Genomic DNA, 27,827 nt, shown 5'->3' with positions numbered 1-27,827 from the left:
CATCTTATATACAGTGTATGGTGTTTCACATGAATGTTTTTGCCATATCACGACAACATGTGGGATTAAATTAATAGTTAAACTTAGTTTAAATAAGAAAACTAGTTCACTGAGCTAGAAAGTTTTAATCACAAAATGTATCTTAAAAGTTGAATATATTACAATCAAATGAAAACATTCTTTAGGTATATTAGGCAAATCTGGAACTGTAATGAACTTGGGTTTTGATCAGAATCTTAGGCAAAAGTTAGAATCTCTTTGGAGCTGTTTAGGCTGTTGATGGTTATTCCCAATATCTATGCTGCTGAGGCATCTGTGAGGAGTTGTGGGAAGCTGTAATTGTAAAATCCTAAATTTGTAGCTTTATCAAAACAGTCTCTTCATTATATTCATCAGTGTATATTCTCATTTATGTAAAATAATTCAAGAAATGAGTAGATATATGTATGTGAAGTTTATAATCTCACACAATGTTATTATTTTCAAAGAAATCTGTCTCAATTGTCTTCATAGCATTCTTAAGCAGAAAATTCCGAGTGCCCCTGAAGTTGATTGGGATTGTCACTGTCAACATCAGTGACTACATAGTGTTGCCTTCCGGAGCTCTCAGGAGGCTGCTGCAAGGTGTAAGGCTGTTTGCCCTGACACTAAATGGCCCCAGATTGTGCTATGCTTTTTACATTTGATTTTTCTTTTCTGTTTTGTTGTTTTTCTTCTCCCATTACTGCGAGCCATCACAAGTGCTCATTGTGGGCCTGCCCTGCATTGCTCATCCCCATTCCATCTTTGAGATTTCTTGTTTCTCATCAGCTGTAGGCTTCAATTTCATCATCTTGAATAATTTGCTTATCCTAAGGTCATCTATCTGACATCTTCAATTATTCAGAGCACAAAACAAGAACCTGAAAGCAAAACAAGTCCCTGAGCAGCTCAGACAGTTGCAGCAGCTTCCTTAGTGGGCCTTTGGCATCTGTCTGCACACGCATCTGTGAGAAGGCATGTGTGTGGGGCTCCACTTACATGGTTGTGCATCTTATACACTGACTCCCGGGGGGCCTCTCTGCCCCTTGCATGCTCTTTGACCAGCTGTTCGTTACCACAGGTGGTATTTGTTTGGGGAATTAATATAATCTTGAAATTATATGTAAACTAATCAGGAAGTGTAATCATTAAGTAAATTATGAATTATAAAAGTAAAGTATTTCAGAAATAAAGTCTAAATACAAATGTCTTCTTATATTATCCTTAACTTTATATATTTCTTTTCCTGGAATTCAGACTTGAATAAATGTAGAAAATGCAATATATACATTTAGCCTGAAACAGATATAGCATTAAAATGAGGTATTTAGAAATAATATTTTAAAATATTAAAATGTATAAAACGCATACATATAAAGCTCATTGTTATAGAAGTAGAATTATTGAATGCCTTTTTAACACTCGGGAAATATGCCTGTGTTTCTAGCCCCCTTAGGAATGAAAGGAAGGAAAATCTTAAGGAAAAATACCTAGGCTTTAAAGATCTCTGCATCATTCTTTAAAAAACACACTCAGGTCCCCCTCCTCTCTTGGCTGTGTTTCTCGCCTAGTCATCTATATCCATAGCAACAGGCCCTTGGACCTGTATGTCAGCATACTAGGCAGTCTGGGTTGTTGTTTTTTTGTGTTGAAAAAAAGAACACTGAAAAGAATATTTCAAAACTAACCAGAGATGGAGAATTTGCACTTTTAAGAACTTAATCTGTGCCTGACTAATTGATTTTACCCTTCTGACTTCTGTTCTATTTGGACCTAATCATTCCTCTCTTGTGGATATTTAGATATTCACAACCCCAGATGTAACAAGCAACATCACACCATTTTAAATTAAACAAGCAAACAAACAAAACCCAGGGTGAATAAGATCAAGCGTCAAGCTGCTTTAATTTTTCGGCAACACACTGTGAATTATAGTGGAACTGTATTAATGTCTGTTTTTGCCAGAAAATTTGGCAATGAGTAAGAAGTATATATATTTTTTATGCGTGTGGGGGCTCGGCAAAGAACAAACAAACATTAATGTCAAAATAAAATATACTTTCTTACCTAGAGTCTGTGGAGACCGAGGCATCAAGCTTATACATAGGTCTCCAGGTTTGAAGTTCAAGTAGTAGCCTTATTTCTATTGCAGGAGAATGTCTCTCTAACTAACCCTAGAAGAAATCCAGGATGTGTTGGCCTTTCTATTCGGGGCTACAAGTTTAAATTCCTTCTGTTGTTATAAATAAAAAGGAAAGGGACATGAAGTAGCAATGGCACATTTTTCTGGTGCCTTCATTTTTGCTCTTCATTTCCAAGCACGTTTCCCAGTCCTCTTCCTACAGGCACTCTGAAATTAGTATAATGTTGCTTTGACGATAATATTTTTTTTTTCTGGTGAGTTCACACATTCAGATGTTTTTACAGTGTTAATTAGCATCCTTTCATTTCAGCTTATAGAACGTTGTTTTCTCAACAAGTCTCTAAATTATTTAACTTTTTCTTAAAGAGCCAGAGGCCACGTGTTCCATGGCATTTAAAAACATTAAGGAGAATGCAGCCCAGTTTCTAAACAGAATTATAGCATTTCTTCTCGTCCATGTGGAAAATGGGCATCTTCACCATGCTGTGAAGGTGAACCAGTGACTGCCCGAGCAGTTTATACTTATAGGTGCTGCAGTAGATAGTAACACTCCTCTTGACACCTTTTGGGCTCTGACGGCCCACTATGTGCAGTGCTCTGTCTTTGGTGTTTGCATAGCAGACAGACAGTCATGGTGCACTAGAAAGGGTTCAAGTATTGAAGTCGGACAACTTAAAGTCTGATTACCTGTGTGACTTTGGGGATAGTTAAATAGCATTTCTTCTGATTTGCAAAATGGGAATGGTAATACCTATCTTGTAGCATTGCTATAAGAGTTAAATAAAATCATGCAAACCAAGAATCACAGTATCTGGGACATCATAGGGGCTCATTAAACACTGGCTGGTGTTAGCTGTTATTGAGTATGGCTTCTTTTAATCCTGTGAGACCTAAGTTGTATTATCCTGTATTCTACAGGAAAGGACATGAAGGCTCAGAGAGGTTAAGGTCCTTTCCCTAGATCACACAGCAAGAAAGGGCTGAAGCTGAGCTATCAATCTGGTTCTGTCTGACTCCAAAGCCTGTTGTTTTCCTTCAGCCCAGCCCGTGTGTCTCATGTGAGTGGTACTACAAAGTCAGTGCCTCACCCTGAAAAGTACTTTTATAAAACTGATGGAGAACAAGGGCCATTTAGAAACTGTTCTTGCCTTTCTGGTTCTGGAAGAAGAGCTAGTAATTCTAGAAGATTTTGAAAGTGATTTTTTTCTCACAAATACACGTCTTCCCAAAATTGCCAGCCTGCCATCTCTTTTCTAGCTCAAAGTGTGACTAATGTTGTTGGAGCTCAGTGTTGGATAGGAAGGCGAGTCCCGTCAGTCATTTATGTAACTTGCAAGGTTTACAGTTGAGATTTGGAGGCTCGGTAACTTTTCAAATATTTGTGTGAGTTACTGATGAAATAGAAAACACAAAATCGCTGACATTTCTTGTAGCAATATTTTTTCTGATGTATCTCCTTGGGAAAGGGAAACAATAGAAAAAATAAACAAATGAGACTACATGAAACTAAAAAGGTTTGCACAGCAAATGAAACCATCAACAAAACAAAAAGACAACTCACTGAATGGGAGAAGATATTTGCCAAAGATATACTCTGATAAGGAATTAATATCCAAAATTTATTTTTTTAAAAACTCATACAACTCAACACCAAAAAAACAATCCTATTTTAAAATGGGCAGAGGACCTAAATAGACACTTCTCCAAAGAGGCCAATAGACATGAAAAAATGCTCAACATCACTAATCATCAGAGAAATGCAAATTAAAATCACAATGTGATGTCACCTCACACCTGTCAACATGGTTATCATCAATAAATTAACAAACAAGTGTTGGCAAGGATGTGGAAAAAAGGGAACCCTCATGCACTGTTGGTGAGAATGCAGACACTGTGGAAAGCGGTATGGAGGGTCCCCAAAATATTAAAAATGGAACTGCCTCATGACCCAGTGATTGTACTTCTGGATATATATCTGAAGAAACCCAAAACATTAATTTGAAAGAATATGTGCACTCCAGTGTTCATTGAGCATTGTTTACAATCACTAAGATATGGAAGTAACCCAACTGCCCATCAATAGATGAGTGGATAAAAATATTGTGGTACATATATACAGTGGAATATTACTCGGCCATAAAAATAGAATGAAATTTTACCATTGGCGACAGCATGGATGGGCATAGAGAGAGTATTATGCTAACTGATGTAAGTCAGTCAGAGAAAGACAGATATAATATGATTTCACTTATATGTGGAATCTAAAGAACAAAATAAACAAAATTGAAACAGACTAATAGACACAGAGGACAAACTGATGGTTGCCAGAGGGAAGAGAGGGTGTAGGGATTGTGTGAAAAAGGTGAAGGGATTAAGAAGCACAAATTGATAGTTACAATAGAGTCACAGGGATGTAAAGTATAATGTAGGGAATCCTCCTATCTAATAAAAGAGAAACATGGTAATTAGCGTACAACCGCTACCCTTCCCATTGGCTAATCAGAGCAATATGCAAATTAACTGCCAGCCAAGATGGCGGCCGGCAGCCAGGCAGCTTGAAACTAACATGAGGCTTGCTTGCTTCGGTGATGGAGGACTCCAACGTTCCCCGCCCCGCCTGCCGCTGCAGGCCTCTGAGCTGTAACTCTAAGCAACTATGTAACAAAGATAGAAGCTAAACAAAAGTCCACCGGGCTTCAGCCAGCAGGATCATAACATTGTAAGCAAAGGCCAGAAACCTACTTTCAGCAGCGGAGGCCTAAGAGCTGGAGCCAAGCCTCAAAGCTAAAGCTGGCCCAGAATAAAAAAAAAAAAAGAAAAAAAGGAGCGGTTGGGAGCTTCAGTCACCCCCAGCCTGAAAACAGCCCTCAGCCCCTCACCCAGACTGGCCAAGCACCCCAGTGGGGACCCCCACCCTGAAGGGTGTGTGACCAGCTGCAAACAGCGATCATCCCTGTTATGCCCAGATTTCAAGGTTCCCAAGAGCCCACCAGGGAGCCAGCCAGTCCGATGCAAAAGAAAAGAGTCCTTTATTTCAAGCTAGCTCGAGCTCCCCATCCACCACACTCACCGACACAACGGCAAGCCAAGTGGCCGAGAGAGTGAAGCCTGATGGGATGAGGGGTTTTATAGGGGGGTGGAGTAAGGGCAAGAGAGGGGACTGTGGGCCCTGCCGATTGGCCAGACACGAGTCGGTGTCTCATTACACAGGATGTAGTCATATTGATGGCGTGCACTTCCCTTGATTATCATTGGTTAGTCCAGAGAAATCCTGGGCGTGGCCAGCAGAGGCCTGGGCCTCCGGGAAGAAGCCCCACCGAGCACATGGTTCTGCCCAAAAATGGAGGACCCAGGGCAAGATGGAGGGCACAGTCCTCGCCCCTCCATTGAGAACGCGGGGAAGGGCGGGGGCTGTGCGTCTGCAGGTCTCCGCTCGTGTGGGAAAGGAGGCCGTCCCGGGATGGGCCAGCGGCTCTGGGCGGCTGCAGCCTGGGCGGTCCCCACCGTCCCCCCGTCCGCAGGGCCATGCAGGGCCTCCTAGCTCAAGTGCGGGTGGGAGCCAAGCGCACCAGCCCTCCGGCGAACTGTCCTGTTCCCTCCCTCCCGAGCTCCCTGGCCCCGCACCGCAACTCCGGCTCCGACAGCCTGCCTCCTCGCCCCTTGATAGGCGTCCTTCCCCGAAGGCCGCAGGCTGCTCCCCAGCACCCAGGAGCCCGGGGTTGCCGTTCCCCTGCTGGAGGGGGCTCGGGCCACCCCTGCTCCCCCAGAGCCCTGGGCCTGCCCCCTCTCCGCGGCCCGTCAGCCTTCCCGGGCAGGAAACTAGACCGGGGGCGGCCAACCCAGCACCGGTGCCGGGAGACGGGCGAGGATGGGCTGGCGGGAGCCCGCCGCGGGGAACGCCGGGACCGACCGCAGGGAGCGCTGGGCATCAGGGCCTCTAGGTTGAGGTCTCACCCTTTCAATCCCCTCACCCAGGCTGGCCAGGCATCCCCAGTGGGGACCCCCACCCTGATCCAGGACACCCTTCAGGGCAAACCAGCCGGCCCCCACACGTGCACCAGGCCTCTATCCTATATAGTAAAAGGGTAATATGCCTCCCAGCACCGGGATCAGTGGAGCCGAGAGGCCTCCTGGCACCAGGATCAGCATGACAGGGGGCAGCGCCCAAACCCCCTGATTGCCCTGCGGCTCTGTGTGTGACAGGGGGCGGGGCCACAACCTCTCTATCCACCCTGCTCTGTTCGTGACAGGGGAAGGTGCCCCAACCCCCTGATTAGCCCTGCTCTGTGCCTGATAGGGGGGAGCTCCCCAACCCCCTGATCGCCCTGCGGCTCTGTGTGTGACAGAGTGCAGTGCCCCAACCCCCTGATCAGCCCTGCTCTGTGTGTGACAGGGTGCGGTGCCCCAACCCCACCCCCCACGGGCCCTGCTCTGTGTGTGACGGGGTAGAGCCATAACCTCCCCATCGGCCCTGCCCTGAGTGTGAGAGTGGTGGTGCCCCAACCCCCTGATGGGCCCTGCTCTGTGCGTGACACGTGGCAGCGCCCCAACCCCCTGATTGGCCCTGCTGTGTGCGTGACAGGGTACAGAGCCCCAACCCCCCTGATGGGCCCTGCTCTGTGAGTGACAGGGGGCAGTGCCCCAACCCCCTGATTGGCCCTGCTCTGTGCGTGACAGGGTGTGGCGCCGCAACCTCCCCATCGACCCTGCCTTGAGTGTGACAGGGGATGGTGCCCCAACCCCCCAATCAGCCCTACTCTGAGCGTGACTGAGGGTGGCATCGCAACCTCCCAATCTGCCCTGCTCTGTGCATGACAGGGGGCGGCGCCCCAATTCCCCAATCGGCCGTGCTCTGAGCCCGACCAGGGGCTGCACCTAGGGATTAGGCCAGCCTGGAGCAGGCCTAAGCCAGCAGGTCATTATCTCCCGAGGGGTCCCAGACTGCGAGAGGGCACAGGCCGGGCTGAGGGACTCCCCTCCCCCCCAAGTGCACAAATTTTTGTGCACCGGGCCTCTAGTATAGTTAATAATATTGTAATAAGTATGTATGGTGCCAGGTGGGTACTAGAAATATCGAAGGAAACACTTTGTAAAGTATATGATTATCTAACCATTGTGCTGTTCACTTGAAACTAATATAAAACATTATTGAATATAAACTGTAATTGAAAAAATAAATTAGAAAAAAAGAAATAGAAAACACAACTGACTATGTGTATGTCTTGTTTCTTAGGCAACAGGAGGAGGATATGAAAGTGATGATGCATATCATAACACCGAGCTTTTCTTCTTAGACATTCATAACATTCATGTTATGCGGGAATCTTTAAAAAAAGTCAAAGACATTGTTTATCCCAATGTGGAAGAATCTCACTGGTTGTCCAGTTTGGAGTCAACTCATTGGTTAGAACATATCAAGGCAAGTATATTTGTAAAAAATTAGTGATTTTTTAGTGAAACAAGAATTTTTAATCCTTATATTTAAAAGAATTGAACAGTGAAAGAAGTTCTGCATTTGACAGTTTTGTATTTCCTTATCATTTGCTTACCTAAAGTAAAGATTTCACAACATCACCTCCCCAATATTTTTAGCATCTTTAGAGATGTCATTTTCCATCTCATCAATAATAAGTAGTTGAGCCTTTCACTTAGGTTTATTTAAAAATAGCCAGTTTATTATCTAACCACTACTTAGTATGACCCTTGGGCCTACAGAGAGATTGTTTGTATTGAAACCAATATCAAATTGACTAATTTTAAAGAATAAACTTTGTGCTTTATTATATTCAATCTTTTCTCTGCATAAAGACTTCAAAAACCTCCATTCTTTTAAAAGTAAAAATACTTGAAGCTATCTAAGGGAGCTAACACTTTTAGAAGCTGCCATTTAGTTCTAATTATAAACAAGCAAAAAGCCTACTTAATTTTTTCCATGAAAAGAGTATATTTTAATTGATTTTGTTCATACATGTTAAGTTTCAACTTTCAATAATAAAATTCAATCAATTAGATTCCTTGATCGTAAAACCTTGCTTCACACATTATTTATGTCACCAAAGTCCACAGGTATACAAAACATCACAAAAATTTGACCCTGCATGCCTACTTTAGGTGAATTATTAAGATAGATTGTTTTCTAGTGAAATTTTATTTTCCAACTCAATAGGAATTGCATTTTTATCTCACCTGTCTTTCATTTTTTCTTAATTTATCAACCTCAAAAATAAATTGCAAAAATATTACTTGTGATAGCTAAATGCAATGAGGCATCCTGGATTACAAAAATGACATTAGGTAAAAAGTAAGAAAATTTGAATAAAGTATGGACTTTATTAAAAAATAAGTTAATAAGTTTATTAACATGTTAAAAGGCGACTTTCATTGCATCAGGCCTTTAAGGTGTAGACTGTACCTATTAGGCCATTGATTTTTCTACTATGATCATTGTTATCAGTTTAATTGTGTTCCCCCCAAAATTCATATGTTGAAGTCCTGACCTCTAGTACCTTAGAGTGTGACCTTATTTGGAACTCGGGTCATTGCAGATATGATTAGATAAGATGTGGTTATAATTGATTAGCATGGACCCCGAATCCAGTAAGACCAAAGTTCCTGTGAAAAGCAGAGATTTGGACAGACACATGCACAGGGAGAACACCATCTGAAGATTGGAATTAAACTGCCACAAGCCAAGGAGCTAACAGAAGCTAGGAGACAGGCCTGGAACAGCTTATCCCTGGAACCTTCAGAGGGAACACGGCCCTGCCAACAGCTTGATCTTAGATTCCAGCCTCTGGGAGATAATAATGTCTGTTGTTTAAGCCCCCGGTTCATGGTACTTTGTTATGACAGTCCCAGCCAACTAATACAGTTGCGTATATGATTAGGAGTTTGAAATGCAGTTTGGCTATTTGTGTGTGTTTGTTTGTTTTAATACCAAATTGCATTTGAATGCAGTTTCTGTAGAAGAAGAACACAGATCCCATAGTCCTCATTTTCTATTTTTTAGGACTCTTTCTAGACATTAATAATATTTTAAAACAGGACTTTTTCTAGGGTTAAAACTATCATTTCAAATTGAAGCTATACTTTGCAGCTACCTACTGACTTGCATGTGTTTCTTTGCCAGCTTATTTTGACAGGAGCCATTCAAGTAGCAGACAAAGTTTCTTCAGGGAGGAGCTCTGTGCTTGTGCACTGTAGTGATGGATGGGACAGGACTGCCCAGCTGACGTCCCTGGCCATGCTGATGTTGGACAGCTTCTATCGGAGCATCGAAGGGTTTGAAATATTGGTACAAAAAGAATGGATAAGTTTTGGACATAAATTTGCATCTGTAAGTAAACAATAAAGCTGTTTTTTAATGTCAGGTCACTGCCATTTGGCATTTAAAAACTAGTTGTTAAATCATATCTTCACTCTTAAAAAGAAAATCTGAGGAGTGTAATAAATAATATTTACAGGTTCGAAAATGGGTGATGCCTTGGGCTAGAAAGTCTCTTTAGGAGACATGTTTATCCATTTGCACTATTAAGTTTCAATTGAAAGTAATAGAAAGAGTCTGCATGGAAATGTTTAAATTGAAATTGCAGAAAAGAAAGAAGATAGGATGACAATTCTTTTTCAACTAATATTATAGCTATTAGAGTCAAATATATTTTATAGAAATACTACACTTTCAGTTAAGGCTTTTGTCATTATTTTTCTCTCGATTTTTAAAACCGAGAGAAGGTATTAAAATTCCTATTACCAGGTCTTGTTTCTAGACACCCTTTGAATAAGCATTTTTCAACAAGCTCCCCAAATGATATTCAGAAACACTGCTATGTAACCTTTTATCTTTCACCCAAATTTCATAAGTAGTGTGAATAACATTTTTAAGTAAAAAGAATCATTGTTTAGAAAATGAGTAAATGGTTAGGTTTTTGTCTTGCTTTTAAGAGAGAAAGAACTTAACTTTTAATTATAATAATCACACCCTTTTGTGTATGGTTTTAAGTCCTGAAATTTTAGGACTGGCCCCTTAGCAACAGGTAACATATTCTGCAGGATAATCCAATCCAGTCTACCTGCAGCTGCCCAGGACTTGGACAAAATTCCAATTGGATGAAAGAGTTGTAACACATATGATGATACTTTGCCAATTTGTATTGCTATTTTATGAAAGTTTGTATACTTAATTTTCATTATCTCAAAATCTTATACTATTTTCTATATTCCCAAGGAAAATATACTATTAACTCTCTGAGAGACTTGGCATTTGGAAAGCAGATCGCTGAGTTGTATTGCCATATTTTGTGAGTTATGTGCTTTCTTGGTTTTGTACCTATAAATTAATCTTCATCAAATCATCTTCACCAATTTATTTCAGAGAATAGGTCATGGTGATAAAAATCACGCGGATGCTGACCGATCTCCTATTTTTCTCCAGTTTATTGATTGTGTATGGCAAATGTCAAAACAGGTAAGGGATATATAGGATAAAAATACATTCAATTTAATGTTTAAATATTTTGATATATGGGATTTGCATCCAAATAAAACAGAGCAGAAATAAGAGCTGCAACCAGTTTGGCTATGTGCGAATAATTGTTAAAGCTGGGTAATAGATACATGAATTTCCCTTTTTTATTCTCACTACTGTTCATATGTCTGGGATTTTTCATAATAAAGTTTTAAAATTCAATATTTGATTGTATTAACTCTACTAATGAAGGAACAATGGAATTGACAATACCAATTTATCTTTTCCGTCCATCTGATAACTTATAATACCTTAAATAATTAAACCATCCGATATATTCTGTACACTCAGGAGAACCCAGAAAATCAGCTTGTTTTCCTTTTTATTCCTTTACTTGACCCTTATTTAAACTCTTCAGTCCTCTGCAAATCACCAATAAATGAGAATGGGCATATGCGGATTGCAGCCTCTGCTGCCCTTCCTGGAAAGCAAAGTGTAGTAAAATTTATGAATCTCTTTTCAGTTTTATAAAAGGTCAATCCGAGTTTTCATGCTTTGTTTACTTGCTTGTTTTTGTCTAGTTCCCTACAGCTTTTGAATTCAATGAACGATTTTTGATGACAATTTTGGATCATCTGTATAGTTGCCGGTTTGGTACTTTCTTATACAACTGTGAATCTGCTAGAGAAAGACAGGTGAGTGAAAAATGCTAATCTTTGTAGTTACATGTGTCTAGTGTGCCATGAAATACAAAGAATTTGGTAACTTAGTTTATAGTAAGTGCAAAGTTTCTTATTTTTTACCTCAAGCTTGGATGTTTTCAGTTCAACCAGGGTTTGTTGAGTATGTGGTATTTACTACAGGGGTAAGACATTGACTTTGCCCTCAGGGAGTGGAATAACTTTATAGATATGCAAGGTCTCCTTACCAAAAAGCCATGAAAATATCAGTAAAGGGAATTTTTTTAAAGGCATAAACCCACAAGAGCAAGAAAAATGAGAAAGGATACATAGTAGCAAACTTTTGGAAGCTGAAAAGCTATTAGATAAGTGGTAAATAACTTAGTTTGAAAATACCATATCTCAAACCAACATCAGGGAAGTCAAGAACTGCCCATTTTACATTGCAGGAACTCCAGATGACTCAGGGGTTCTGGGGCAAAGGTGTACCAGGTGTGTAGGTTGCAGGAGGAAGAATAAGATAACCTGAAGATCTGTTTAGAATAAACAGTTAGCTTCCCCAGGTCCCTCTACCACTCTGTGGAGCTAAGGGCTCTGAGATTTCTTTGTGAGAGGGTATGAGTGAGTCTCTGGGCCAGGACTAGAGTCATCAGTGATGTGAATGGAGATGAGCTGACTTGTGAGAGCCCCAGCTCACTTCTGCTACTGACTCCCAGCATTATGGCAGCAGATCCTTATTTTCCAGGTGGGAGCATGAAAGAAGTTTCTCTGTTGGAAAGATTGACATTGCTGGTGGAGGTATAAAATGGTGCAGCAACTGTGGAAAACAGTCTGGTGGGCCCTCAGAAAACTAAATATAGAATTTGCATATGACCTAGCAATTCCATTCCTAGGTATATACCTAAGAGAAATGAAAATAGGGGTTGAAACAAAAACTTGTACACAAATGTTCATAGTAGCACAACTAATAATAGCTAAAAGGTGGCAACAACCCTAATATCCATCAGCTAATGAATAAATAAACACACAATGGAATTTTTTTTATTATTAAGGTATTACAAATGTGTCCTCATCCCCCCCATTAACCCCCAACCTCCCCCCCCACCCCCCATCCCTGCCCCGCACACTCATGCTCCCATCCCCCTGTTGTCCATGTCCACAATGGAATTTTTTTAATACATTTTTATTGATTTCAGAGAGGAAGGGAAAGGGAGAGAGAGATAGAAACATCAATGATGAGAGAGAATCATTGATTGGTTGCCTCCTACACACCCCCTACTGGGGATTGAGCCCGCAACCCAGGCATGTGCCCTTGACTGGAATCGAACCTGGGACCCTTCAGTCCTCAGGCTGGCGCTCTATCCACTGAGCCATACCAGCTAGGGCACAATGGAATCTTATTAAGCCCAAAATGGGAATGAAATTTGGATCCATGCTACAACATGGATGAACCTTGACAACGTTATGCCGAGTTAAAGAAGCCAGACATAAAAAGGCCACATGTTATATGATTCTGTTTATATGAAATATCCAGAATAATACATTCATAGAGACAGAAAGTACATCTGTAGTTGATAGGGGCTGGAGGGAGGGGAGAATGGGGGAAATGACTGGTTAATGGGTATAGAGCAGGGGTCTTCAAACTTTTTAAACAGGGGGCCAGTTCACTGTCCCTCAGACCGTTGGAGGGCCGGACTATAGTTTAAAAAAAACTATGAACAAATTCCTATGCACACTGCATATATCTTATTTTGAAGTAAAAAAACAAAACGGGAACAAATACAATATTTGTATTTGCATGTGTCCCACGGGCCATAGTTTGAGGACCCCTGGTATAGAGTTTCCATTTAGGATGATGAAAATACCTTGGAACTTGATAGAAGTGATGTTTGCACAACATTGTGAATGTACTAAAAGCCACTCATTTGTTAACTTTCAAATGGTGACTTTTATGGTATGTGAACTCCACCTCAATTTAAAAAAAAAAAAAAGATCTGCCCTAGCTGGCTTGGCTCAGTGGATAGAGCGTCAGCCTGCAGACTGAAGGGTCCCAGATTCGATTCTGGCCAAGGGCACACGCCCAGGTTGCAGCTCGATCCTCAGTGGGGGGTTGTGCAGGAGGCAGTCGATCAATGATTCTCTCTTATCATTGATGATATTTCTATCTCTCTCCTTCTCTCTTCCTCTCTGAAATCAATAAAGAAATATATTTTTTTAAAAAAGAATCTCTGTGGAAACTTGACTAGCCCATGAAGAGATAACAACACCTAGGGTTCCTCACATTGAAGCTCAAGTTAACGAGCCTCATGATCTCAGAGATTCTAGTCAACTCTTCTTTCCTCTACTCTTACATAATAGCAGACAACCAAGAGACAGAGAGAAAGCAGCGTGGAGAAAATAGCTACCTACAATGTAAGGAAAGGGGAAACATAGACAGGAAGCTAGCATTTACTATCCCGAGAAAAAGAAAAAAAACGTATATAGATATATATGTTATATATATATATATATTAAAGAGGTAATATGCAAATTGACCCTAATGCCCTCGCATCACAAGATGGCTGTCCCCACGTCATCATAAGATGGCCACCATGAGATGGCTGCCCCCCACTTCATCACAAGATGGCCGCCAGGGGAGGGCAGTTGAGGGCGACCAGGCCTACAGGGGAGGGCAGTTGGGGGGGACCAGGCCTGCAAGGGAGGGCAGTTAGGGGCCACTGGGCTGGCAGGGGAGGGCAGTTTGGGCAACCAGGCCTTCAGGGGAGAGCAGTTGGGGTCGATCGGGCCGCAGAGGAAGGCAGTTGGGGGCATTCGGGCTGGCAGGGGAGCAGTTAAGCATCAATCCAAGGGGTCCTGGATTGGATAGGGTTCAGGCTGGGCTGAGGGACACTCCCTCCCCAGTGCACAAATTTCGTGCACTGGGATATATATATATATATATATATATATATATATCTCCATGAAATAATAACAGGATATTATATTATTTGGAAAAGGACATTTAGACATCAGAAAAGAACTTGAAATAAAAACATACTATCAACAGAAATTAAAAACTCAGAAGAGTTGGAAGATTAAGTTGAAATCTCCCAGAAAATAGAATGCAGAGAAAGGTAGAAAATGGACACAAGAAAACTAGAAGATCAGTCCTGGAGTTCCAATATCCAAATAATAGGACTTCTACAAAGAGAAAATATCGAAAGCAGAGAGCAGGAAATTACTGAAATAACTTGAAAATATTTCCCAGAATTGAAATACATGGGCTTCCACATTGAGAAGCTTGCTAAGTGCCCAAGCAGAGTGGACAAAAATAGACCTGAAATAAGGCACATCTTTATGAAGTTTCAGAACACCGGGGACTAAAGAAAAGAAAGGATAAGCTTCCAAAGAGAAAAAAAAATAGGTTATTTGCAAAACAAACAGAAATCAGGAAGACTGAATTCTTCAACAGCAGTATTAGAAGCTAGCAGTCTGTGGCGCATTGCCTTCAGAATGTTTTTTGTTTGTTTTAATATTTTTATTGATTTTTAAAGGGAGAGGGAAAAAGAGAAACATTGATGAGAGAGTGGAACATTGATTGGCTGCCTCCTGCATGCCCCATACTGGAGATTGAGCCCACAACCCAGGCATGTGCCCCAACCAGGAATCAAACCAGCAACCTTTTGGTGCACGGTAGGATGTCCAACCAACTGAGCCACACTGGCCAGGGCAGCTTTCAGAAATTTAAGAGAGAATGGTTTCAACCTAGAATTCTGTAGCCAGCAAACTGTTAACCAAATCTGAAAGTAGACCAAAGATATTCCTAGAAATGCATGGCAACAAGAAAGATTTACCTTCTGTACTACACCCTTTATCTGGAAGTTACTGGGATATGTGCTCCATGCAAATAAGAAAGAAGACTGCATGGAATTCAGGAAGCAGGAGCTCTAGTACAGACAGAGTCAAGAAAGGACCCTCAGGGCAAAACAGAAGAGATCCAAGATGACAGTTGGATACAAGGTGTAGGGGCACCCAGTGCCGCTTTCCTCTGAAGATGAAATGAGGCTCCAGGTGTGCAGCGTCTTGGCAGAAGTTTGAGACTGGAGGAAAAACTTGGGGTTGAATTAATGATGACTGCCAAGAAAAGTAAACAAACAGAATAGACAGTTGTTAAATAGAGGGAAAACAAAAAAAAATGGCAGGAAAAGAAATCACAGAATAAGTGACTATGTGGCTTACTTAGCAACAGCACTTGCTTTGTCATAGGAATCTAAACACTAAACATCAATGTGATCAAAGCTGGCTATATATTGGGAGTATGAGGCAGGATGTAAAGTATATGCATGTGGAAATATAGAGGGGAGACATTCTCAGTGTGTCAGTATTATAATTAATGCCTATAACTGGATAGCCAATAGGTAGCAAGAAAAGCATGATATTTAGAGATTTGGAGGTAAATACCAAATAATTAAATCAATTGATTTTAAAAATCAAACTCTGTTGCTTCTAGGAAGAGGGGCAATAGGCTACTTTTTTGTGTTTTCATAACAAAACTTGTTGAATGATTTGGCTTTTTAAGCTATGTATGTGCATGTCTAAAAACAAAAACAAGCATGCAAATAAATACAATGCAACATGCATGTGTTATCAGAAACGTACAGATAAAGTTTTAGGTGGATTCCAATGAAGGCCAAATTACACTGCATTATTATCATTCACATTAATTTAGTATGTATGTTAAAGAAATTTCTTCAGTCTCTTATTTCAAGCTGTTCTTTTTAGCTTCCAGTTGTAGCTTATTGGTTCTTTCTTATTGAATGATTAATAGTAAGAGTTTTAAATTCTGCCTTCGGTAATTTTAATGCTTGCATTTTTCCCAAGCTTTGGTTTTTCGTTGGTTTATGGTCAAAATCTATAATAAAAATACAATGAAAATGTGAATATCTGTATGAGATGATGGACACCAGACTAAAAAGTGAAGATTCAGTGAAGTCAGTTACCCAGGTTTTTTCCAAATATCCTAATGTTAGCATGATGTAAACTAAACATTTGTGTCATTGATTAAAATAACTTTATATCTAGATGCCTACTGTCAAGTGGATACAGGTTAAGATTTCATAGTTCTAACAAATACAGAAATGAAAAAAGTCAGTGGGTTCTTAGAGTATTTTTCTTTCTGTTTAATTAAAAAAAAAAAAAAGCATACTGCCCATCTGTTCATAAATGTTTTACCTAGCCAGTAATAGTCTTCTTAGGTCAGTGAATTGCATTTAATATGATAGCATCCTGCACCTTTATCTTCTGGCAGAAATAGTTGCTCTCAAGCTAGGCCATTATCTATGCAAATATCAGTAAGTGGCTTTGGAGCACTCACTGGCCCATGAGGCTTTTTGAGCTATTATGGGGATAATGTAAATGTGTGATTCTAGTTGGTGCTCAGCTGTATTGCCACAGGCTGTAAAATGTTTTGTGTGCTTGTGTGTGTTTTACTTAGGCTTTCTACTTTCTCTTTTTCTATAGAAAGTTACAGAAAGAACAGTTTCTTTATGGTCGCTGATAAACAGTAATAAAGACACATTCAAAAATCCCTTCTATACTAAAGAAATCAATCGAGTTTTATATCCAGTTGCCAGTATGCGTCATTTGGAACTTTGGGTGAATTACTACATTAGATGGAACCCCAGAATCAAACAACAGGTAAATGAACCGACATTGTTAAAAGATAGTTATGTCAATTGATTACTTCTGGACTTTGATAATGTTACTTTGTGTTTGTTTTTAATATTATGAGGAGAAATTATCAGGTTAATAAGTCACACTTGCTTTTAAACACAACTTTTATTAAAAATTGTTTTTATTTTTATTTTATTTTTTGGCTTAAAACAACACATTTATTCTCTTCTAGTTCTGGAGGCCAGAAATCTGAAATCGGTATCACTGGGCCACACTTTCTCTGGAGAATTTAGGGAAGGATCCGTTCCTTACTAAACCATTTATTTGGACTGGGGTTAAACTTACATTCTTTTGTCAATGGGAATAATTTTTTTCACTGAAATGTAAACTGATTTAAAGCTCTGGAAAATTTCTGAGGTTTTTTAAATTTTATTTTTTATTGGGGGAGAGAGAGAGAGAGAGAGAGAGAGAGAGAGAGAGAGAGAGAGAGAGAGAGAAAGAAATATCAATTTGTTGTTCCACTTATTTATGCATTAACTGGTTGATTCTTGTATGTGCCTTGACCAGGGATCAATCCTGCAACCTTGGCATATCGGGACAATACTCTAATCCACTGACCTACCCAGCCAGGGCAAAATTTTCTGAGTTTTGATAGTCAAAGATTTCCTTTAATCACTGGAAATTTTTATACATCATAGGAAAGAAAACATTTCCTACTCTCTGGTTCAGGAGTATGTACTAGGTCAACTAACATCAGAGTGCTTTTTCCTGAGGGTCTTTATTTCTAAAATAAAGATAATTGCTCTGTCAATGGATAGTACACTCAATTGGCCATTTATCATTCAAAAGTGAAAACAATGGTTTTTAATGGAAAACATGCCACATTTTATTAAAGACACACTCAGGCTTTCCATTTTCCCACCCCGACTTCAACAGAAATCAGAAGGAAAATACAGCCTGTTTGTAAAAGCTCAGAAGTACCACCATTTAGTGATTTGTTCTAAGTGCTATAAATATTCAGTATTTGTGATTGCTCTTTGTAAAGGTTTGCACATTTTCCTGCGGTTTGGATGGTTGACTACCTGTTCTCACAGGCCAGTCTTGCGTAAGTGCCAGCTTTAATCCTGCTAGAAATCGTTGGGCAACAGCAGGGACCCAGTGCTGCAGTCTGTCTCTGAGATTGTTTATTCCACTCAGGCAGCTGGCTGCACGCCATTCTGTGCTCTCTCTCCTCATTGGGGAAATGCCTGGTTCAAGCAGGCACTCTCATTGCAAGGTCTCTGCTGCATGCATGAAAGGCTCTTGCAATTTAGTAATGGTTGAAATGTGTAATCTTTTGGAAAGTGACAGATTCCAGGGCTGGAGAACATTCACTTGTTTAGTTTGGGATTTGAGAAGCATGTTTAGGACATGTATTTAGCAGTAGCTCTATTGAGTGGAATATCAAGTAAAGAGGAAATGGGACTTTTTCCAGGATTTTAATTGCTGTTACAGAGGACATGTCCCTTTTCTAATTAAAAAAGATTATATAGATGAGCACTGTTTGTCCTATACATTAAGCCTTTTCTGTGTTTATTGTGGCTTTTTTTTTCAACCAATGGTAATTAGAAAATGTTGGCAATTTCTGTATAGATTATATAATCTTCCCTCACCCATTTGTACTTAAATAAATTCTTGAAATTCAAGGAATTTCGAGCAATTCATTTCTGAATATGTAATGGTAATAATAATAGTGTGACAAGGGAAGTTGGAAGGGGCATCAGTCGAATAACTTGCTGTAATGTATCTATTCCCTTGTTCTCAAAGAGCTTAGCAAAATAGAACTGGGCTAGATAGCACTGAGCATTCCTTGGTAGAGGTTTTGTTTTGTTCTGAGACAGTAATTGGACTATATTATAATCTGTGAAATTTACTCAAAAAAGAAAATAACTTATCCTTTCAATATAGATTTTTCCACACATATCTTTCTGTGCTTTGACACTTTGTATTTTCATCCCCCAAATATTGAGTGTTCCCATGCATCAAGCACACGGGGGGACACAGAGAGTAAGAAGAGGTGGTTTCATACAAGTACACAAGGAGCTCCCAGGCTGGTGGGAGCACCCAGGAACATAAGCCAATGATTTTATGTAGAACATTATATCATACAGAAACAGATTAAAATTTGATCATATAGGACTTTTAAAATTATCTATAATAATAAAAGCATAAAAAAAAGCATAATATGCTAATTAGACCAGACATCCAAACGACCTGCTGGACATCATTCTGGACGTCCTTCTGGATGAAGCCGCGGCAGCGGGGGCCGAGGCAGAGGCGGTTAGGGGTGATCAGGCAGGCAGGTGAGCAATTAGGGGCGATCATGCAGTCAGGCAGAGTGGTTAGGGGTAATCAGGCAGGCAGGTGAGTAATTGGGGTGATCAGGCAGGCGAGCGGTTAAGAGCCAGTGTTCCCATATTGCAAGAGGCATGTCCAACTGTCAGACATCCCCTGAGAGGTCCCGGATTGGGAGAGGGTGCAGGCCAGGTTGAGGGACCTCCCCCCTATATAGGCCTCTAGTATAATATAAACCTAAAAGAATATACTTCACCATTTAAAAGTTAATTTGTTATTCAGTAGTGTGGCCCAGTTGGTATAAAATGATTCCTGGCCCAGTCATCACAGCTCAGTGGTTGAGTGTCAACCTATGAACCAGGAAGTCATGGTTTGATTCCTGGTCAGGGCACATGCCAGGTTGCAGACTTGATCCCTAGTGTGAGGCATGCAGAAGGCAGCTGATCAATGATTCTCTCTCATCATTGATGTTTCTGTCTCTCTATCTCCCTTCCTCTCTGAAATCAATAAAAATATATTTAAAAAATAAAAATAAAATGATTCCTGGGTACCTATAGTGTTCACAGCACTACAGTATGCTCTCAGTACTTTCAGAACCAAAAACATATATAGCTCCTCCCTATAATGAACTGTTTGGTTCGCGAGCCACATGCGGCTCTTTGGCCCCTTGAGTGTGGCTCTTCCTAAGCCTTAGGAGTACCCTAATTAAGTTAATAACAGTGTACCTACCTATATAGTTTAAGTTTAAAAAATTTGGCTCTCAAAAGAAATTTCAATCATTGTACTGTTGATATTTGACTCTGTTGACTAATGAGTTTGCCGACCACTGGCCTAGAAGAAGGCAGGGTTAGTGTGCTTTTAAAAGCAAAAGCCACCAACCCTTGCTACCACATAAAAACTCAGCAGAGTTGATGGAAAAACTAGTGCTTACATTTGACAAGATATCAATAAGCAAATTTGGTACTTTTATTTAATATAAGGAAATTACTCATGTCGAAAGCAGAAGTATAAATTAGTCACATTATAAACCTAAATGGGATCCTTCAGCTGCTGGTAAACCTCATATTATATTTGGGGAACCACTGCACCTCATGTAGCTATCTACTAGGATTGCACTGGGCAAGTTCACATTTTGCATGTGGTAACTCAAGGATGAGAACAAGAACAGCCAGATATTAATAGGCTGACCTGTGGGGTGTGTAAGTCATTTCTGATAGAAAAGTGAAAAGGAATATTAATATAAACATCATTTGAAGCCTAAAATACTTCCATGCCTAGCTGATTGCCTATCTTCTCTTCTATGCTGAGCTGGCACACTCTTTACTTCATAATTCATTTCCCAAGTAAAAAGTTGAGATGTAGTATTTAAAGTCACTTGAGTTTAAATTTCATTTTTCATTATTTTGTCTTTTGGTATGCTATCACAATTGGACACTTCTATTTATATCTTCTAAATGATTTGTGTTTGCCTGTAGGCTAATGACTTCTATATATTTTGTTCCAATTATAAAACTGAATTATCTTTTTATTTCTAATAGTTTTTTCCATCTGCTCTCTCAAGTTTTGTAATTACACAACCTTGTCATCAGCAAAAATGATTTTTTTTACTCTGATTTCTTTTTCTTGTCTAACTGTCCTTACTGGTACAATAACAAACTGATAGTCATAATAGTCATATGAAACAGGGAAGTTTTAAAAATAGCCAAGGTAATTTTGAAGGAGATTATCAAGGAAGAGCTTATCCTGCTATGTATCAGACTTATTTGAAACAGAATAGCAACCAGAAACAGAACACATGGAAATGGAGACTTGATAGGGTAAGAAGGTAGTATCATAATGCATAGGGAAAAAAATGGACTGGATGGTAAATGGTGCTGCCCTAGCAAATCACACTTAATATGTCTAAACCAGAACTCCTAATGTTCCCCCAAACATGCTCCTTTTTCCATCTTCCCCTTTCAGTTCTCAGCAACTCCATCCTAGTCACTCTGGCCGGAGACCTTAGTCATTTTGATACCTTTCTCTCTCATACTCCACATCCAGTCTGTCAGGAGAGCCTGCTGGGCCCAGCCTTCAAAATCTGTATGGCCTCTGAGCACTTCTCACCAGTTCCTACCATGCCCTTGGCCAGGACTCCCTGATTTCTACCCTTGCTTGCTTCTATTCTGTTCTCAATGCAGCAGCCAAAGTGGTCCTTGTAAAATATACACCAGGTCCCACCACCTTTCTACTCAAAACCATCCAGGTAGCTGCTTATCTCACCCCAAGTCAAAGCTAACATCCTTATGGTGACCTCTGAGGCCTTATATGACCCCTGCCTTACCCCTTCCTTCTCGAACCCCCTCACCTCCTCACCAACAACTCTCACACACTCTGCTTCAGCCAAACTGGGCTCCTTGCTTGTCCTCCCATATCCATCTACATCCTTCCCTGTTCTCCCTTAACCCTCCCCCCCAGGAGCCACTTCAGTGAAGTTCCCCAGACCACACTGTCTATAGGGTACCTGGCATCCCCCTGTTCTCCATCCCTCTTACCCTGCCCTACTTCTTTCCCACAGTATTCATCACCTTTGGATGTTCTATGTAAGTCACAGGATCATTGTTATTTGTTGTTTATCTGTCTCCCTCTGCTGGGAGAGAAACATCATAAAAAACAAATGTATCCTGAGCATCTAGAACAGTGTCTGGACCTCGGTGTAATGAATAAAGAGAAAAAAAGGATATTAACAGGCACTGCACAGCCCTTACTCTACCAAACATCCTATATAATAAAGGCCTAATATGCTAAGTGTCCGGTCATCTGTTCAATCAATCAAAGCATAATATGCTGATGATATGCTAAGGTTGCTCAACTGCTCGGTTATGATGTACACTGACCACCAGGGAGCAGACAGTCAACCCGTCAACTAGTTGCTATGAAATGCACTGACCACCAGGAGGCAGACACTCTGACTGGTAGGTTAGCTTGCTGCTGGGGTTCTGCTGATCAAGACAGGCCAGACATGCCCTGGAGCCCTCCTGCAGTCCCTTCCTGGCTGGCCAACTTCCTGCGTCCGACCCCAGTTCCAATCATGCACCGGTGGGATCCTTCAGCCTGGCCTGTGCCCTCTTGCAATCCGGGACCCCTCGGGGGTTGTCAGAGAGCCGGTTTCAGCCCAATCCTGCAGGCCAGGCCGAGGGACCCAACTGGTGCACAAATTCATGCACTGGGCCTCTAATTTCTATTCTAATATCATATATGCATTTCTGAGAAATCTCACATTCTGCAGTCACAGGAAAAAGAACACGGCTTAAAAGAAGAATAGGATTAGGTCCAAATCCATGGACTTTTATAACCAAAGCTCTAATGAAAGCAACAATTGCATTAGAAATGTGGGCACAGTTACATGTCTGCTGCATTTGCACTTGGCTTCCATTGATCACTCCTTGGCAGTCTCTAGTGGGGTGAATAGTGACCCCCAAAACATATGTCCACTCAGAACCTGGGAATATGACCTTATTTGGACAAAGGGTCTTTACAGGTTTAATTGAGTTAAGGATCTCAAGATGAGATCCTCATGAATTTAGAGTAGGCCCTACATACAATGACAGGTATCCTTAGAAGGGAGAGCAGAGAAAGATTTGAGCCATAGATGTATATACAGTGGGGCCTTGACTTAGGAGTTTAATTCGTTCCGTGACGGAGCTCATAACTCAAATTACTCGTATGTCAAATCTTAAAGTGAACGAGTGAGACACGTGATGCTGGGCTGATGTTGTGGCATTCACTGTGTCGTTCGCTGCACCAACTAGCGGTGGGGTATCTGAAGCTGGCTCCTAACCCGAATTTTAGCTCACAACTCAAAGCAAAAAATCGGCTGAGAGACGGCTCGTATTTCGAAAATCTCGTTAGTTGGGAAACTCATAAGTCAAGGCCCCACTGTACAGGAGAACACCATGTGAAAACAGGAGTGATTAGAATGATGCTGCTATAAGCCAAGGAAGCCTAGAACCACCAGAACTGGAAAAGGCAAGGAAGGATTGTCCCCTAGATCCTCCAGAGGGAACACACCCTGATTTCAGGTTTCTGCTCTGCAGAACTGTGAGAAAATAAGTTTCTGCTTTAAGCCACCAAGTTTGTGTTAATTTGTTACAGCAACCACAGGAAACTAATAAATACATGATCTTAAACCCTAGGCTTCATGCTCCCTCCTCTGAGATGCAGGTCCTGGAGGGCATCTGCTTCTAATCCACACCATTTCCCTCAGCATTGACAGTCTAATCCAAGGTGTAGCCTTTCTTTATTAGTGTCTCATCTTCATGGCTTCCTTGTTGGCAGATAGCTTTGGTAGATATCATTGAAAAGCAGGACAGCTCTGGAATCCATTAGTACTAAAGGAAGGCACGTCTGTAGACTGTCAGCACTGTTCTTAATGTCTTCATATATTGTTCAGCTTTCCAGAAGCTTGCCCTGGGTCACTTCAAAACATTAATGTTATGGCAAGGGTGTCTTCTGAGGGCTGTTCTATTGTATACGTTGGCCTGAGTGGTGATTATATTATTGCCAACATATGTAAACATTCGTTGAGCTGAACATTTTAAGATTTGTGCACATTAATGTGTAATTTATATCTTAGTTAAAAAGTTTTAAAAATTAACGTGCAGGAGAGAATCATCCTGTTCCAGCACTTTATACAGACATCAATGCACTGTTTTTTTTTAAATATATATTTTATTTTTTACAGAGAGGAAGGGAGAGGGATAGAGTTAGAAACATCGATGAGAGAGAAACATCGATCAGCTGCCTCCTGCACACCTCCCACTGGGGATGTGCCCACAACCAAGGTACATGCCCTTGACCGGAATTGAACCCGGGACCCTTCAGCCCACAGGCCGATGCTCTATCCACTGAGCCACACCGGTTAGGGCAATGCACTGTTTATCAATCAAAGTTTTTGGTGTTGTAGCAAAGCAGACTATATTGACTGCCTTCACTCTCACAACAACCCTGTGAGGTCCATGTCGTTTTTATTCCCTCTTGACAGATGGGAAGTGGAGGATCCCAGAAGGTTAAGTCACACAGCTGGTAAGAGGTAGACCCAAGATTCACAGCAAGGCCAGTGGGTGTCAGAGCTGCTGCTCTCAGTCGTTCGTTTATTACTATAAGCAATAGCACGTGAAAAAATGTAATAGAGCAGAGCAATGCAATAGAAAACTACCATGTTACTCTCTTCAAATTGACAAACAAACACTCTTCTATTCCCAAGTTCTAGTGAGGATATGGAGCAACAGGAACTACCAAACTCACTAGCGGCGCCTAAGTTTGTATCATCACCTCAGAGAACAATTTGGCAGCATCTAGTGAAGTTAGAGAGACCATACCTTCCATCCTCTCCAGCAGTTCCATACCTGGTTAAATTCCTTCAAGAAACATTTGCACATGTGCACAAAGAGATGTGTCCAAGGATAGTAGAGCATTGCATGTAGTAGTGGGGAGCACTGAAAATTGCCAGCTACCCATTCATGTGGGAATGGATAGATAAACTAGTTCATTCATTCAGTGGAATGCAAGGATCAATTCAGAAATACAATGTCAGGTCAAAATGTCAATTGATAACTAACTACAGAATACCACCTTTGTTGTGAATTTTCAAAAAAAATAGAAAAGAATAGTGTATTTTGTTTCTGGATACTCACTTGTAGGAAATGTGTCACAATTCTCTACCTACCAACTTGACAAGAGTTGTTGCCTCTGGGAGCAAAAAGGCCTGGGGACGGACAGCACAGGACATAGGAGCTATGTCTTGGTTGAAAACTTCAAAAAGATGGTGACGCGTGTGGGAGGAAATGTGTACATAGTTATTTCTTGGTGGCATTTTATTATTCTTGATACTTTTCTGTATTTTTAAATTAAGCCGTATGGAAGGAAAGTATGCATAAATGTTGAACCTCAGAGGCTTATTCAAAAAGCAGGACCTATAGCAGATGTGTGTGGAGCAGGTGAAATTTTGTGACGTGGTGGGCACAAAGCAGTAACTCAGGCTCGTGCTTCTCTCCAGCAGCCAAATCCAGTGGAGCAGCGTTACATGGAGCTCCTGGCATTGCGCGACGAATACATAAAGCGGCTGGAGGAGTTGCAGCTCGCCAACTCTGCCAAGCTTTCTGATCCCTCGACTTCACCTTCCAGCCCTTCACAGATGCTGCCCCACGTGCAAACGCACTTCTGAGAGGGAGCCTTGCCCAATGCTGAGTTTGAGCTCTGAATAAAGGAAATAGTTGACTTTCATTTGGGGCCTCTGTACAAAGTAGATTAAAATATTTGCCTCCATGTAGAACTTGAACTAACATAATTTTACTCTTGAATATGTGCCTTCTAGATTACATATTACAAGAAAACTACAGTGTCTACACGGCAGTCAGAAGAAAGGAGCCCAGATGGGGTTTTGGAAAAATTCTGATACCTTTCAAAAAAAGTTTTTGAAAACAATAAAGCTTAAATTTAATTTGCCTCTTTAGAAGTGCTGTGTATACAATATGTAATTTATGGGCTTAATTGCAACAACATTATTTTAAACTAAAGGGGATAAACGTTTTGTGAAATGGATTTTCCTCAGGTTGCTTAAAAGCATTGCTTCATATTATCTAAAACGAATGCAGATGTGAAAGGTGTGTTACTGCCAAAACCAAATTGAGCTCAGCTTCTGAGGCATTATCCAAAAGCAAGGTATTTCAATAATTGCCAAATTTTATACCATCATAAGTGGTGACTTAAGGAGAACTAGCTGTGTAGATTAAATTTTGGAATATGAGGTGTTTTCCCCTAATTTTCAAGAGAAGCATATTTTTATATTTAAAAAAAACTGATGGGGCCCAGTTTAATATGATTTGATTTTTTTAAACTTTGCCAGTTCTATTTTCTAAGTTTTTCCTTGAGCTTGCCTAAAATTCTGACCCCTTTTCAGGTTGTGGGAAACCACTTAGATAGCACTGTGCAAGGATGTCGGGTGTCATATGCTGCTGAGGTGAATGTTTTCGCAAATGTTGCTCTAGTCAAACCAGCTTATCTGCCAAAGCGTAGGGTTGACCATCTTGGATGTTTGAGCTATTGCTAAAGCATCATTTTTTTAAAAAAATAAAAGCTGCAGATGTACATTTGTTGAGCGTATTCTTGAAAGTATTGTGTTTATTGATTTCTATTCAAATGATGTTGGGTGCCCCTCCTCTCAAGCGTGCATAAAAACTGATTCTACAAATTTTTACTTGAATACCTGGCAGTTTGCTTTTTCAGGTTTTTGTGTTTGTTTTTTTTCTGTAGTATTAAGTGAAATTTCAAATGCAGTTCTATTTGATATCTGAACTAATTCATTTAGTAAGTATATTTGTAAAAGTTAAAGCTAGAGTGAAAGCAATTAATGTGTTTTACAATGATCTGTAAAGGACTATTTATAGCTAATATGGTTATGTTTTCAATGAATAAGAGAGATTAAATATATCTTTGTAAATTATTTTATGTCATAGTTTAATTGATCTATCAAATAAGACATCTCAAAAACAGTAGTATAATGTATAAATTTTGTATGTATAAGAAATTTTATTAGACATTCTCTTGCTTTTTGTAAACGCTGTAAATATTTCATAAATTAACAGTGTCACTCCATAAAAAGAAAAAAAAAGCTAAATACTAATAGCTTAAAGGATTTTGTGAAATTTCATGAAACATTTTTCATGGCAATGATGACTACAGACCTGCTGTAATAAATATATTAACTCAACATAGCATTCTGTTTTCTGGGATGTAACTGTATATTTGTCTTAAGTGTGCATGTGTCATCTTCTTTTCCTGGCTCGACTTCACATGCTCTTTGTCTTACTAGCAACCTTGTAGGGCTCTCCCCAAATCCCAACAATACTGGACATTAAGTGCATTAACAATGAAGATTTTATTAGTCACAATTGTCTTTTTTAAAGCAAGGACAGTTTCCACAAACGTGGTGGAGTTCATACCACAAGACTTCAGAACCCAGGATGGAGAAAAAAGCCATTGATATTAAGGGAGAGTATAGCATTGATTGAAATAAGACATACCAGATGTCTCTTTAGGTGAGAATTTTTAAAATTCTTCAAACTGTGCTGCCAATTGGAAATTACATTGTTTATCTATATGCATCTGAAGAATGCTAAATAATTATAGCAGGAAACTAAAATTAACCATTATTTTAAAATCTGAATAGGACTCTTAAAAGATTAAGTATTTTTTAAAACTATGAGTATTTGAAATGTTTTATGAAGTTCTTCCTTGAACATTGCTATGTTTAATCCTCACTACAACCTCATGCACTACATGGTATTCTATTATCCCTATTTATCAGCTGAGAAGGCCATTTCTCCAGGGGTTACTGACATGCCAGAAGTCCCACAGCATCAAAAAAATGTATACATGGATTAAACTGAATTCTCCCTCTCTCAACTTCCCACTACCTTAGTTCTGCCTTCTGGAATGAAATAGAACAATCTCTCTTTTTGGGACAGCCCTCCAAATAATTTGGAACCATATA

General features: G+C 40.3%; 1 protein-coding gene across 10 annotated transcripts in view; it reads left to right on the top strand.

Annotated features, from left to right (window-relative positions):
- The window catches only part of MTM1 (myotubularin 1), a 103,570-nt gene extending 76,522 nt beyond the window's left edge, over window positions 1-27,048 (top strand). For 7 of the 10 annotated variants that reach the window (XM_036304725.1, XM_036304720.1, XM_036304726.1 and 4 more), the window contains 6 exons: window positions 7,398-7,583; window positions 9,294-9,500; window positions 10,536-10,628; window positions 11,210-11,323; window positions 16,808-16,984; window positions 25,332-27,048. In XM_036304725.1, the coding sequence (XP_036160618.1) occupies window positions 7,398-7,583; window positions 9,294-9,500; window positions 10,536-10,628; window positions 11,210-11,323; window positions 16,808-16,984; window positions 25,332-25,499 (945 nt within the window). In that variant the 3' untranslated portion in view covers window positions 25,500-27,048. Of the gene's footprint in view, window positions 1-7,397; window positions 7,584-9,293; window positions 9,501-10,535; window positions 10,629-11,209; window positions 11,324-16,807; window positions 16,985-17,192; window positions 17,399-25,331 lie in introns of those variants that run through there. The other 3 variants (XM_036304719.1, XM_036304723.1, XM_036304724.1) reach the window with 2 other exon arrangements.
- Window positions 27,049-27,827: the final 779 nt, after the last annotated feature.

The sequence above is a fragment of the Myotis myotis genome, unplaced genomic scaffold (assembly GCF_014108235.1).
Source record: "Myotis myotis isolate mMyoMyo1 unplaced genomic scaffold, mMyoMyo1.p scaffold_m19_p_4, whole genome shotgun sequence".
NCBI classification, from domain to species: Eukaryota; Metazoa; Chordata; class Mammalia; order Chiroptera; family Vespertilionidae; genus Myotis; species Myotis myotis.
Note: the sequence above shows the minus strand (reverse complement) of the source record. Positions and strands in the feature narration are given on the sequence as shown.